This window comes from Cydia pomonella, chromosome 3 (assembly GCF_033807575.1).
Source record: "Cydia pomonella isolate Wapato2018A chromosome 3, ilCydPomo1, whole genome shotgun sequence".
In the NCBI taxonomy this organism is placed as follows: Eukaryota; Metazoa; Arthropoda; class Insecta; order Lepidoptera; family Tortricidae; genus Cydia; species Cydia pomonella.
Genome location: NC_084705.1, coordinates 10,134,513 through 10,149,843, shown reverse-complemented (window position 1 = coordinate 10,149,843; position 15,331 = coordinate 10,134,513). Strand labels below are relative to the sequence as shown.

At 35.9% G+C, this 15,331-nt stretch overlaps 1 protein-coding gene across 4 annotated transcripts in view; it reads right to left on the bottom strand.

Annotated features, from left to right (window-relative positions):
- LOC133516030 (autophagy-related protein 16-1) overlaps positions 1-15,331 on the bottom strand; it is a 250,562-nt gene that overhangs the window by 221,536 nt on the left and 13,695 nt on the right. For all 4 annotated transcript variants that reach the window (XM_061848712.1, XM_061848710.1, XM_061848713.1 and 1 more), the window contains one exon: positions 14,304-14,449. In XM_061848712.1, the coding sequence (XP_061704696.1) occupies positions 14,304-14,449 (146 nt within the window). The remainder of the gene's footprint in view (positions 1-14,303; positions 14,450-15,331) is intronic.

Sequence of the window (15,331 nt, the reverse complement as noted above, 5' to 3'; positions counted from 1 at the left end):
TTACACTAGGGGCCACTTGCACCAATGACTAACCCGGGGTTATCCGCTTAAACCTGGAGTTATCATGGTTACCAGTACAATTTGATACTAGGTTAACGGTTTAACTGGTTAACCCCGGGTTAGTGGGAGGCCGGCAATCCCCTATTTGTCGGATTTTCTGAGTAGTGAATTTATTATTGTTACGTGGAGATTGTTGAACGTAAACCCGACCAATATTAACCTCTTAGTTGGCATATAAGTTTTACGTTGTTGGATGAACACTTTTTGGATAGGATAATTAATAAATGTGCCTTTATAGAAGTCTGACGTTTAATATAACACTTCCACGTCTGTGCTATCAAAATCGCTGCCGAGTTAGCTTGGCCTGACTCCTTTTTAGGGTTCCATAGCCAAATGGCAAAAAACGGAACCCTTATAGATTCGTCATATCCGTCTGTCTGTCCGATTATGTCACAGCCATTTTTTTCCGAAACTATAAGAGCTATACTGTTCAAACTTGGTAAGTAGATGTATTCTATGAACCGCATTAAGATGTTTACACAAAAATAGAAAAAAAACAATAAATTTTAGGGGTTCCCCATACTTAGAACTGAAACTCAGAAAATCTTTTTTCATCAAACCCATACGTGTGGGGTATCTATGGATAGGTCTTTAAAAATGATATTGAGGTTTCTAATATCATTTTTTCTAAACTGAATTGTTTGCGCGTGAGACACTTCCAAAGTGGTAAAATGTTGGTCCCCCCCCCCCCGTAACTTCTAAAATAACAGAATGAAAAATCAAAAAAAAATATATAATATACATTGCCATGCAAACTTCCACCGAAAATTGGTTTGAACGAGATCTAGCAAGTAGTTTTTTTTAATATGTCATAAAATTAAAAAAAAATTTTTTTTTCATCAAACCCATACATGTGGGGTATCTATGGATAGGTCTTCAAAAATGATATTTAGGTTCCTTATATCATTTTTTTCTAAACTGAATAGTTTGCGCAAGAGACACTATCAAAGTGAAAAAATGTGTCCCCCCCCCCCCTGTAACTTCTAAAATAACAGAATGAAAAAAAAATATATATATATGATATACATTACCATGCAAACTTCCACCGAAAATTGGTTTGAACGGGATCTATTAAGTAGTTTCTTTTAATACGTCATCAATGGTACGGAACCCTTCATGGGCGAGTCCGACTCGCACCTGGCCGCTTTTTTATTTTTAATTCAAGTACGCACTTACACGTCAATATAAAGTATGCCTTTAAACGTTAAATAAGCCTTTGGCACTTTTTTACTCAGTAGCAGGGTAATGATTTCTAATTAAGCTATTATGACTTCATTCTTAAATTGGCTCGCTACCCTATAAAGGCAAATTCTCACGGCTACCTCATTTTAAGGGTTCCGTAAGTAACCAAAATGGCAAAAACGGAACCCTTATAGTTTCGTTATATCGGCCTGGTTGTCCGACTGTCTGTATGTCCGTATTTCACAACCATGTTACTCGTAAACTATAAGTGACATTTTAATGAAATTTGGAACAAGTGTTTTGTAAGCCGCTATTCTTATTTTAGAACATAGTAATAAAATAAAATAAATTTAGTTTGCAATCCATAAAAATAGTCAGTGTAGTAATGATTAAGTGAATACTTTTGAACATGAACGCTTTTTTCCTTGTATGCATTTTTATATCGTCTGAAGATACCACGAAACCCTCCATTATGCGTGGGCCGAGACACACTTGGCCGGTTTTACAATTCAATTTAAATACATTCTGCAGGTAACATGCAAATTCACATCGTTTGCGGGTTAATGACGAACGTCATAACATACCGAAGTATGTAATTTTTAATAATTACAGAAAATTAATTTAGTCACACTGTGGCGACTGCTTTTTAGCAGTAAGGGCCATTGGGCAATTACCCATCTGTCCGTGAAGATGAGTGATACGTAATTGAGGGCATCCGTTTGCGTGTTTGCATAGTAAATTAAATCTATATACTGTTTGGATTGATGGTGGATAATATTTTATGATGCATGCAATTGGAGCGAATCATCGGTTACTTGAGAGAAAATGCGGCTGCAATTACACCATGGAAACGACGCTGCTCAAATGGCCGTGCTCGTATTTCCTTAAAGTAGTATTAGGTAATTGTAATCGTTTAAATCTGGGTTTACAATTGGTCTATCCTTATATTACCGTAAAATGTGCCTACTTTGTTCCTCACTGGGTAATGTGCTCCAACAGTATCTATACTTAAAAACTATTTCACAGCCTCATTTAAGTGTTACATTACAACGTAATAATAACGATGGTCTACTTTTAATCAGGAAATAGGTATATCAACATACTATATTCTGTTTTTTTATTCCGTAGACTAAAATGACATTTCATGTGGTACTAAGAAATGTCATGTCTTACATATGAAACGTCATTTTAGTCTACGGAATAAAAAACAGACCTTACATTACAACATAAAATATTAAAATTTAAATTCAATTCTGGAGTAAAGTACAACAAGGCACATTGTACTGTAATTATTGGATCATCCATCAGCATCCAAATTTCATAAGCATTGAATAATTTCTACATACCTAATGTAAATCCTGTAAATCAAATTTATTTTACATTTTTTAATTATTTATGGATAGGGAATTTAAAAATAATGCTTTGGTTTGTATTTATATATACACCCGTGTTTTTTTATTTCCGTTAATTTCAAGGGTTCAATTCCTGAGCTTAAATTAAGTAGGTAACTTTCTCAAAGACAGGTATTCTAATTAACTCCATTTCGGAGATAATCAATAATTTATTTTTATCTTATAACTCTTATAAGGCCTGTTTACATATTTATCGTACATAATACTGTTTACATAATTAACGTAGCACGAGTGTATACATTTGCTACTAAACGTAATTACTATCTCGGACGATTGATGTTCGAAATGACATTGATATGTCACAGTTTTCAATTGTTTCGTTGAATTAAATGTAATGCCCGTATTACAACAATGCTATATGCAACATATAATTACTTTTTATAAAATTAAAAATAATAGAAATATTATTAATTTTTTTTTTTTCAATTAACTATGCCATTTACATAGATCCCTTAAACGTACTCACCTATAGCCCGGAGTTAACGGAATTCAATAAAAACACGGTGTATATATAAAAACAACAACAAACAACTCTATTACAACCCAGAACAAACGTAGTACAGTCAAGGTATTAAATATCGATACGGACAATGTCCCAAAAATATGTACACACTACCTTAATGTATGGGCAATAAAGGCGTGTATACATATTTTTGGGACATTGTCCGTATCGATATTTAATACGTTGACTGTACCTAATCTAAGATAAAAGATTTGACTAATAATCATAAGCTAAGAGATCGCGTTTCCTTATGAACTGCATTTTCATATGCCTCCTTTATTACGAGTAAATACATGCATGTTCAAGTTTGTCATTTTATAATAACACGATTTAAATCTTTTAGGCTCATTACAAATGTTAAAATTGGTGGATACATTTAATGTGTACTTACGCCTGCATTCCGAACTGGAACTATAAATTTAAGAGAGTATTCAACTCTAAAATAAAGGTTTAACTAATAAAACTCCCGCAAATATAACAAGACACCACGACTCCGCCAGCAATGTGCAATTTCTCTTCATGTGATTAACACTCTTTTTTTACTGCGTCTGAATAAAGATCCAAGAGCGAGCAAATAGGCAGTTGCATAATGACAAGCAGCTGTTATATCGTTAAACGCGAATCAGTTAGCAGATCGTAAATCACTTAGCATACAAAATTGAAGAAGCGCGGTCGAAGCTCGTCCAGCGCTCACGGAGCGAACAATGATCGATTTCGGTTCATTATAAACTCCCTACCTACGACAATTGTACGGCGCCGGCAAGAACATTCGTGGCGCAATTTGTGTACTTATTTGCATCTCGACGGGCTGTGAGTTTGCGATCACGCAGATGCTATCCCGATGCGAAAATAAACAGAGAAACTAAAAACAATGATAGTGATTAAACTAGATACGACGTTTATTGTATAATTAACACGTCCACTGGAACCTGGAGTGAGCCCAAAGGTCATGAGAATAGAGAAATGCGACACAAATGTCACTTGTTGTACTCGTAGTGAAAATATTTATTAATCGTCCTTTTCTGCTCAATGCCACGCAAGAGTTTATAAACTTGCGTGTTTTATATTCGATTTCAAGTCACTTCTAGTAATATTTTTGATATGTTCCTAAGTGGATTGTAAATCTAGCAACAATAAGGTCAAGATGGTAAAGCTCATGACGACAGGCCAAGTACGTACTATGCGAGTTATCTTAGGGTAGGTGGCGCTAATTAAATAAATAATTACCTACAATGGTAATGTGTAGTTGTAGTATGATGGGATACGTGTTATAAGATTAAAATGACAATCTCGTTAGTTTTGATATTTATAGACTATAATATCCATGTAATGTTTATGTAAAGCATTGACGCTTTCCAGATAGATTTTCATACATTGACCCGCCTGTTAATATATTGCTGTCCCGCCTATGATGCCGGTTGTCAGTATCACTGTGCGAGTTTAACAGCAATACACCGTGTTTTTTTTTTTCGTTAATTTCAAGGGTGCATTCCTGAGCTTCAAATAAGTAACTTTCTCAAATACACCGGTATTCTAATTAACTTCATTTCGGAGATAATCAATTATAAGGCCCTTACGAGTGTATACACTTGCCTTACGGCCTGTTTACATATTGATTAGTGTTTAGTACGAGTGTATACATTTGCTGCTAAACGTAAGTACTATCTCGGACGATTGGTGTTCGAAATGACATTGATATGTCACAGTTTTCAATTGTTTTGTTGAATTAAATGTAAAGCCCGTGTTAGAACAACGCTATATGCACCATTACATTACTTTTTATAACTTTTTTTTAATTAACTATGCCATTTAGTTTACTTATACGTACTTACCCATACCCCGAAGTTAACGGAAATCAATAAAAACATGGTGTATAATTATGCGCGTGGAATAGAGATATAGAAATAGGCGGGTCAATGTATGAAAATCTATCTGGAAAGCGTCTCTTCTTTAGTGTCATGCAACCTCATAAAAACTATATACGAATATCAGGAGATAGTCATAAATCATTGCATTACTTGAAGCATATCTTACATGATAAATTGACACGAAGGCATGAAGTGGATAAGTATCGTTTGACAGGCGTATAATTTAAATAGTAGTGACAAACAAAATCAGCATATTCTTCGCCCACGCCGCCGCTTCCAGTATTTTTTAGGCCGATCGGTCGACGAATGGGCGGACGGACCCTCCAATTTGTTGATGTTCAGGTCCTGAGTATGATTGCACAAGGATTCGTGATGATTCGCATTCAGAACCACTCAGGTGGGCGGCACGTGAACGACATCTGTGATGGTTATTGAACCCCGTATTATCATTACAATGTACATAATAATTTACCTCTGACTGACAGTCTGATGTATTTATGAGATAAGAGATTGGAATAATGGTATGTTCCGAGTACTTACAAATATTAAGATAAGACATAACTTTTTTCATACAACTAAAAGAATAGCATTGTTTCATTTGCGATTATTTATTGACGGCTTACGTCATTGTACCCACTCTATCTATCCTACAAAAACCGACTTTTTTGAGGATGGGTTTACATAGTAAATTATTACTTGACTTAGACACATCAGTGCCATTAGTAGTAGGTAGGCTTGACCAAGATTGGACTAAGCCAATAAGCCGATATCGTTTAATTAGAATTATGAGTAATAAAACTGCGGTAAAATATTTATTCGCAGTTTTTTTTTATTTTTGAAAATGTATAATATTGGACGGAAGCAAATAGCAGAAAAGGGTAGAATAGCAGTTCCTTTAAAACTATTTCCTCCCCGAAATGACAACATCACAAGCTTTATTGAGCTTGCTGTGGGACTAGGTCGTTGTGTAAGATTAAATGGGTGTATAAAGTATCAAAATGTATTTATTATAATTGTTAAGTAAGTAAACTCGATGAGGGATGACTTAGCTCGTCGGAAGTGATCAGACGGGATCACGACGAGCTGACGCGCTAACAATCCGTTAATAGAGGATCGTGTTCGTGACCCCGCCTCCTAACACTATCATTGTCTGATATTACCATGCTTGTTAGGGTTCTTTGGTTTAGAGTGATAAAACTAAACGTTTAGATTCCGCTAAAATCCGGATAATAAGTATTATGTTTGGCAAAGAAAATTTACGTCCTATGCTGAATTTTTAAAATAGACAAGTGTTTTCTGTCTATGTATAAAAGCAATTACTTCATATTATGATAAAACTATGCAAGACTAAATATTAAACATAAGTTCAAAACCGAAAGCGAGCTTTGATTTGAATGTCAAATAAGCAGAATAATGAAAACAAAAATATTACTTTGCTAATCCGCGAAAAGATAACGTGCTAGGCAATCGGTGCCAACCCGTTATACTTACTTGCGTATTTTTACATGCAATTAATGTTCCCACCGTCCGACCGCAAAAATAAATACGCAAATAAATATAACAAACCACTACGAGGCATCCTCAGATGATATTGACGGTGTGACGGTGTGTTTCAGTTGTCAGACGTCACATTGTCAACATCTCCTGAGGATGCCTCGTAGAGAGGCGAAACACGTGTCGAGTTTTGTACTATTGGTGGTGGTATGTTATATTTATTTGCGTATTTATTTTTGCGGCGTGTGGGTGGGAACGTTAATCGCATGTATTTATTTTAAATTAGAATGGATTTCCGCAAAGTAACGCCTGATTTTATTCATTATTTCAAATAAGCAGAAAAAAGCTGTCAACTGAAACTTAATAGCAAAATGGGCATTACGGTATTGTCTATAAAACGAGTAGTTACTTCTGTAACGAGTAAATAGTCTGAAAACTGTAAATCGACTAGTTACAGATTAAAAAAAAGAGAAGTTTGTTCTTTTAATATCGAGTAAGTATACATATATTGCTTTTGTCACCCGCGTCAAAAACGAATCGATTTAGGTATGTAATCTACATCTACCCCTCATTTGTAAATGTGTTCTCTTGACCACTTGACGGTGGAACACACGTAAGCAGGTAATACAAGCATACTCGTATATCTCAGCATAACTCTTTCTTTTGAATTTTTCAGGTAAAAAGGTTTTATTTATACTAAAGTTGATAGATTTTTTTGGTAAAACACGGAACCCCAACATGCTACACGCAAGATGCTGTTAACTGATCACTCGCTATTTTTTTCGTCTGTGCGAAAAGAATGAAGTCAGAACAGAGTTTGGGCTTCTTTTCGTTGTGGTTAACTATGTACATGTCGGACTGCGATGTTTTTTGATGGAAGACAATAACCTTGATGTTGTATCAATAGCTTTGTGTGATGATTTGATGATTTATGGTACACACTATTTATTTTATTAGACGTATTGGGGTTATGTGAGCCTGCAGTATGTTTATTTTTACTTTCATCTTAAATAATACCACCTAAAATAGTCCACCAGTAGTATATTATAACTTAAAAAATGTGGAAGGTTGAGGTAAGGAATAAAATCTTCATGTACCAAAAAGTGTCCGTAAAAAAAACCTTAAATAGGTGGCGCTACAATATTTAAAAAAAAAAACATCGAGAGCGCACTTTACACCGTCAATAACGTTTAGGATCTTAGCTACTCTAGCGCTACGCTGTAGAGTTTTATTATTTATAGCTGACAGCCGGACACCTTTGCAACAGTTCTGCCTATAGAGATTTCATTCCTTACCTCTACCTTCCATATTAAAAATATTACCATTTACGGAGAAAGAATGCGGTTCAAAAGCGACAATTAAAATTTCGAACGCTAAAAGAGTCTGCAGACACGATTTGCTAATTACCTATTCGCTCGTGTATCGTTTAGGAAAACTTGAGTTTAAGCAGATATAACAAAACACGTGTACATTATTTTTTCCTGCTCTCAAACATATACTCAAACAAGCCATTAACTGGCAAATTGCTTGAGCATCACTTTCTATAGGAGTTAGAAGATTTAGTAACTTTTTAGTACTTTGGAGGACAATTTCTCCCAATAGGTTGAGTTTGGGCAGCTAAAAAAAATAAGTGTCCGTTATTTTAGACTACTCTATAACATATATCAAAATGAATCAAATCGGAGTCGGACAGTTGGGTACCCTTCCTTGTAAGTATGGGGAACCCCCAAAATTTATTGTTTTTTTTTTCTATTTTTGTGTGAAAATCTTAATGCGATTCACAGAATACATCTACTTACCAAGTTTCAACAGTATAGTTCTTATAGTTTCGGAAAAAAGTTTGTGACATACGGACGGACAGACAGACAGAAATGACGAATCCATAAGGGTTCCGTTTTTTGCCATTTGGCTACGGAACCCTAAAAATGTATTCAATGTTCATTAATTTTCTGTTACTTATACAATAGTTCTTGTAATAACGAAACGGCCAAGCCAGGTGTAGAGTTTGTAAAGTTAGGGCTTGTAGAGTTAGAAGCTGGGCTCTGCATGAGATCTGATAACTTTTTGACGGTGCGAGCCTTAAGGTTTGATCATGGCAACATTTAACATGAAAATGTTTTTTTAGTCGCTGTGTTATACGTACTTACAAATTTAGCAAAATTGTGCTAAATTTTTACAGAAATTTGTCAACAAAACTTTTTCTTTATTTGTATTTTTTGTTATTTTTTCTGGGAATCATAAGGTCTTTCGATCCTGATACAATAAAAATGTGTTTATATTATACATTTATGTACCGTCCAAAATGGTAACGGGATGGAAAAAAACTTGCGATACTTTTAACCGACTTTAATTTTAAGGAGGAGGTTTTATATTCGGTTATAGCAATTTTTTTTACGTATTTTCACCGATTATGCCGAGCACCGTGGTCCAATTTAAGTATTTTTTTTTCATTGTTTGAAAGGAGTTACACCCAAGGTGGTCCCATATTAAATTGGTTTTGATCTGATGATGGGATCCACGAGGCATTGAGCGAACTCCTCAATTTTTAAAGGTACACGTATGGTAATTTGGGTCTTAACTTAAGCTACTCAAGCATCTCCACTTGAAAATTGCCAATTTGGTAGAGTAGACCTGATTATGAAGACCACAGATCATATGTGGAACCTCACTTAACTTAGTGGATATATTATGATTTTCGATGAAGTTAGTAGTGCAAATGACGAAAGAAACTGAGATGTGAGGGGTAGGCGTGGGAGGTGAAGGCGGGGCACCCTCTGCCAACACCACCATGTTTGAGGGGTCCGAGGTTGGGGGGTGGACGGGTTGGGACTTGACGAGAAGGTTCGAGAGGCGGGGGGATTTAGGGGACGGTAAGTTGATGCGCCAAGGACTCAGGAGTCGGGAAGTTGGGAGTTGGGGGGTTGGAGATTGGGAGTTGAGTGGTCGGGGTTAGGCGTTACGGGGTCTGGGGTTGAGGGGTCGGAGATTGGAGGATGGAATTAGTGACAGGAATGGTTACCCAGAGACCAATACCACACTATTTTTTTTTTAAATAAAAACAAAAAGTTTTTACAAATAAAGTAAACTGGCTTCATAAAGGATAAAATAATAAGATAAAATAAAATATTATCATATTTAAGTATACGCGTTAATAACTGATATGTTTTAAGTCGGTGCCAAGCCAAATTCTAACAATATCGGTATAATAATCAGCTTTTATGTCTAAAAATCACACTAAAATACTAATATTATAAACATGAATGTAACACTGTTTCTTTGTCACCTTTTCATGGTTCCGGAACCGATTTTGGTAAAATTTGGCATGTAGATAAAAAAACTTAAGCTCTGTAAATCGTCATTGAATTCCTTTGTATTTCGGACTAAGTCCTCTGGATGAACGGGAAATAACAGCCCGAATCCCGCGACACGACTGCGAGCAATGGACACGGTCGAATCAAACCAACATCTTGGCGCAATCCGTCCCATGTTCGTCTGTTCGATCCTTATCGAATCGCACCAACTCATGACACTTCAAAATTTTGCTTGGCACCGACATAAAAAGTATCAATTGGTAACGCATATTTTTGAATAGGATAATATTTTATTGTATCTTTATTGAAGTCTTTTTTTTTGTTTATTTTTTTTGTTTAATACTCGTATCATCGAAAGAGTTCTTGATACTGATCACAAATAATATCAAACATTCCAAATAAAAAAAAACAGTGATAAGATAAATTTTCCGTAAATTACCAAAGTACTGTTTTAACAATAAATGAGTCCGGTTGAACCCAGAAGTAGAAATGCAAGAGTTCGATGAACGGATAACGTACTTTACGCATAATTAATTAATTTATAAGTTATAAAAGTTGCCTGCGACTCGTTTTATAATAGGATTGAGCAGGTTAATAGCTAACTATGTTCTCGTAAACACATTACTATAATTATTATTGCTAATAAAAATCTACTTTAAATTACGTCAACATATACTTAGGTGTAAAACTAAAGTAAAGCCCCTACAGTATATCCGAGTAGATAAGTGTTTGGTTAGATATTTCATATTTGAAACATGTAATACTATACAAATCAGATACTACCTGTTCGTTTATAATTATTGTCATCAAGAACAAGCAAGAATAAATTACCAATTTCAAGAAGATTTAAAATTGGTAATACAAAATCAATGTTTAACACACATGTTCCCTACACTAATTCCCTCTACACTAAGTCGCATGTTGCTCAATATCCCAATTTTTTACTTAATTGTGGTTGCCCGAACAATGCATTTAAAACAAAACAGGTTTAAATTATTACACATTCTTCATCGGTTGCTTGTCTGACATATCATTTACGTAGAAGACTCATGGAGTAAGATCCCAGAGCCGCCCGACCTTACGTATTTTCTCATGAATAGAATGTATGGGATAATGTAATGTTAGTAAGTAAGTTTAATGTCTACATACTTGCTATAATAGCCCGACGGCTATTTGTCCGGTACAAGTTGCTAAAGGTAGGTAAAAAAAACACTAACTTTTCTTTAATTCTCATGACTGATTTTAATGTATGATTTAGAAAATATTGTTAAAAATTGATTATCAACATTGCCAGACTATTTCCGCCGGTGGTAACGTTTACCAGACGCTTTAAAGCTGTCAATTTTTTTTTGTAACTTTACTTATATTCTCACTCTTGATTTTTATAAATGATACTCAGGGAATTATTACAACCACAACCCACATAAAGTTTCGCTATGAGTATGAGTACAATGGTGATTATGAGATAGTTATCCGAAAATACTCGTACAAAAGCTAGAAAGTTGAATATTGCACATCAGGCTACGTTTATAATGTATACGAGATATAAGAAGCGATTTTGGAAAACGCGACGCGACGGTGACGAGAAAGGTTACAATATTTTTTTGGCAGCTTTAAAGCGTCTGGTAAAAGTTACAGCCGGCGGAAATGGTCTGGCAATGTTGATTATGAATTTTAACAACATATTCTAAAACATACATTAAAAACAGCCCTGAGAATTTAAGAATAGTATAATTTTTACCTAACTTTAGCACCTTGTACCGGACAAATGGCCGTCGGGATAGTATAGCAAGTATGCAGACATTAAAAGTACATACTAACACTACATTATCCCATACATTTTATTCATGAAAAGATAAGTAAGGTCTGGCGGCTCTGGGATCTTGGACCATCATGTTGATTGATAATTGTCACTTATCAAAAAAAAAAAAAACCTCGAGCTGATCCGTATTCGGGGATTGGACATCTTAGATTTTTATTTTACATCACAACGTAGTGCGATTGCCGACATTATTTCAAGAACGATTCCTTGATTGACCAACACACTTGTGAGCTCCAAAGATTATGAGACTTGGGACGGTCCTTACCCAAGCTGGAGGGCGGCTGCTGCGGTATGACTGAACGTAAAGTAAAACCTTATGTAACTCACAGAGATGCCTACCACTCTGACGTTTCTCGGTCAATGTTTTTTGCAGGAAATCTGAACAACATAAAGAATTCCCTGACACTGAGGTGATTAGATGCAGCGGCTCAGTCGCATGGCTATCTCGAAGTCCAAATGTTTTACCACACTTTTTGTGGGCCGAATTGAAAACGGTAATTAAAAACGGTTTTTGCACGGGAGTTAAAACTGTCGTCATTATTGTCAAAAGATAACTGGGGCTTCTAATTCTACGAATTTATTCTTGGCAGATTTAAAGACAACCATAGGCAATAGTAGGAATTATGTAACCAGGAAAACGGTGGTTATTTTGAACACATAATTTTATGTAAGCCCCTATAGATTCATATCAGTCATATTATTAAAGGTTAGGTTTGACAAAACTGCGCGTCATCGTGGGTGACACGAACTATATCTTTGCATTGTATATTATTTAACAAAAAATTGTTTTAATAAATTTAGTCATTTATTATTTCATTTAATATATGAAGTAGGGCACTTAGTAGTAGGCACTATTGTTTGTTGTTTCGATATGAGTAAAAGTAACATTCGTATGGCAACTGTAGCAGCGTTCTTATCGCCATCCCAATGTTGCTAAGCTATACCTATCAAGTCAGATTAAATACATCGAGTTATAACTTGATAAGTATGTAAGATGATTCATGTAGTGTAGCCACACTTTTGAACTTTCATCATTTGTTTTATTAGAAAATTAAAAAGGCTTATTGTAGCAAATGATTTAATGTAATACAACATAGTCATTAGCTGAGCCAGAATGAAGTATTTTGTATTGCCAGTTTGAAGTCACCCAGTATTTATACTAAGGTTTTACCCATACAGTGAGATATATCATTTTAAATGGCGTAAATAGAAGAAACCAGAAACTACACTGCCGTTGCTAATAATATTCCAACACATCTATCTAATAAAATACTCCAATGACGTCAAAACAAACAATGATATCTGTCATTGTCAATGACGCGACTTGCTTGTTAACCCATTAGCGCCTACACCCACTTTTGGGAACCCACCATTTTTTTAATGCTGTTAGGTAGAGTTACAGTAGAAAATCGAATCAGGTGCCGTAATCCAGCGGTGGTCTGATGGTTCTATTTTTATCACTTGTCACTATGGCCGTCACATTCGCACTTACATACTTGTTAGAACGTGACAGGTATGGTGACAAATGATAAAAAGCCGATCATCTTAGCCCTACAGGTGTACACAACACAGGTGTACAATGGGCGCTAATGAGTTTTTGGCCGAATTACAACCATCGTATGTGTATACTTTGGCAAACGAATTAGACAGTAATAGTAGAATAAAAAACCAATACTCATCGCTTTGTGTACGATGGTAATAATAGCGTAAGAAATAGACAGTATGATTCTCTCTGTTCTAATAACAATGCACTGCACCTGGAATGGCTAGACAGATAAAGTATGAGCGTAGTTTTATTAGTAACATTGGCGTCGTGACAGTAACTTTGTGTATTCTGTTATTCGACTTCGAATAACGCGTATAAGTAGAAATGAAAGAGAAACGGATTTATATTGACATGTCACATCAACGATATTTTCAATTTTTCAGACGTATAGTTACGAAAAATAAGGTGTTGTAGTACATCTAACGTATATTTTTATTATTACAGTTAAGTCATTGAGGATTTATAAAGTGGGTGTAGGTGCAGATCTTTCTCGCTCTCGCTTTCTCAGCCACTGCTTCGGGCACAGCCTTTGATTTCCAACTTTATATCCACCACTTCGTACGGCTTCATCCTTTTTTTGAAGAAGAATATTTTTTTTCTTGTCGCTCGTTGCCGTGGTTACGGTCTCCAGGGTCACCCTTAAAACCCTGGTTTTATGGTATTTAAATTAACTAAACATACATTTTTATGGTAATTATAAGGCCTTTCCACAATAGGCCAACTATTAAGCACGCTAATAGATGGTTGTACAATATTCCTTCTAAGAAACTATCCTACTATTGTCCCTTGGCTGACGAGACAGAATAACAACAAGAAGTAGTTGATCCACTCTTAAAGGACCAGGTGCAGATAAAACTTATGCTGATGCTTCATTATAAAAGAAAGTGAGGTTACATATTTTACAGTACATATGGTGCTACTTTACCGCACTACTGCGAAAATTAGCATATTACGTTACTGTGTCGAACATTTAAAGGGCCATATGTACTGTAAAACGTTGTACGATACATGTGCGAATAGATAATTCGCAACTCGTGTCGATTTAAAAGTTTCGAATTTCCTATTTGTTGCACTTATCGTATCGTAATGTACTGTTAATTACTCACCCTCAGCCTCTGGTCGGCGACGGTCCACACGCGGCTCGCGAAGTCGTTGGAAGCGCCCACGAGGTACGCCCCGGTGGAGTCGAAGTCGACGGACATGACGCCGGCGTTCGAGCCGACTAGCGTGCCTTTGTTCTCCACCGTGCCCACTGCCAAAAGAATAACACTAGGTACTTTAATTTAATGACATCAAAAAATACACAGGTAGAGTTGGAAGTGATATATGATACATTTCTAAAAAATTTACGAATCTTCTTCTTCTTCTTCTTCCTAGCGTTGTCCCGGCACATTGCCACGGCTCATGGGAGCCTGGGGCCCGCTTGACAACTAATCCCAAGATTTGGCGTAGGCACTAATTTTTACGAAAGCGACTGCCATCTGACCTTCCAACCCAGAGGGTAAAACTAGGCCTTGTTGGGATTAGTCCGGTTTCCTCACGATGTTTTCCTTCACCGAAAAGCGACTGGTAAATATCAAATGATATTTCGTACATAAGTTCCGAAAAACTCATTTGTACGAGCCGGGGTTTGAACCCGCGACCTCCGGATTGAAAGTCGCACGCTCTTACCGCTAGGCCACCAGCGCTTCTAAAACATTTACGAATATGAAAAACTAAAAAGCTAAAACTGCTCAAGGAAAATAGGGGCCACTAAGGGTTTTGAACGTTACGTGAAAAGAATAAACAACGTGAAAATAGGGTGTTTAGTACTTCGTTTGCCAAATTTAAATGTCAGTTAGGTTAGGTCGTTAACTATCTTTTCTGATCTCCAAAAAAATCTTATAAAGGTCAAAAACATAAATAAACCGCTGGTATTTAATTTTTTTAGCCTTTTAAAATACTATTGTTTAACTCGTTGGAATCATATTATCGGTAAAGTACAGCCTGTATCGAGCTTCAAGTTCCTGGGCCTAAATTTTGCTTTGAGAAACCGCAGCCGCAGTTAAACCAATTGTTCCTCTTCTTACTAGTTCTTCTTTTTAGTTTAGTTCCGCACTGTACTCCGTCTAGATCCAAGCTACAATACCCTGAT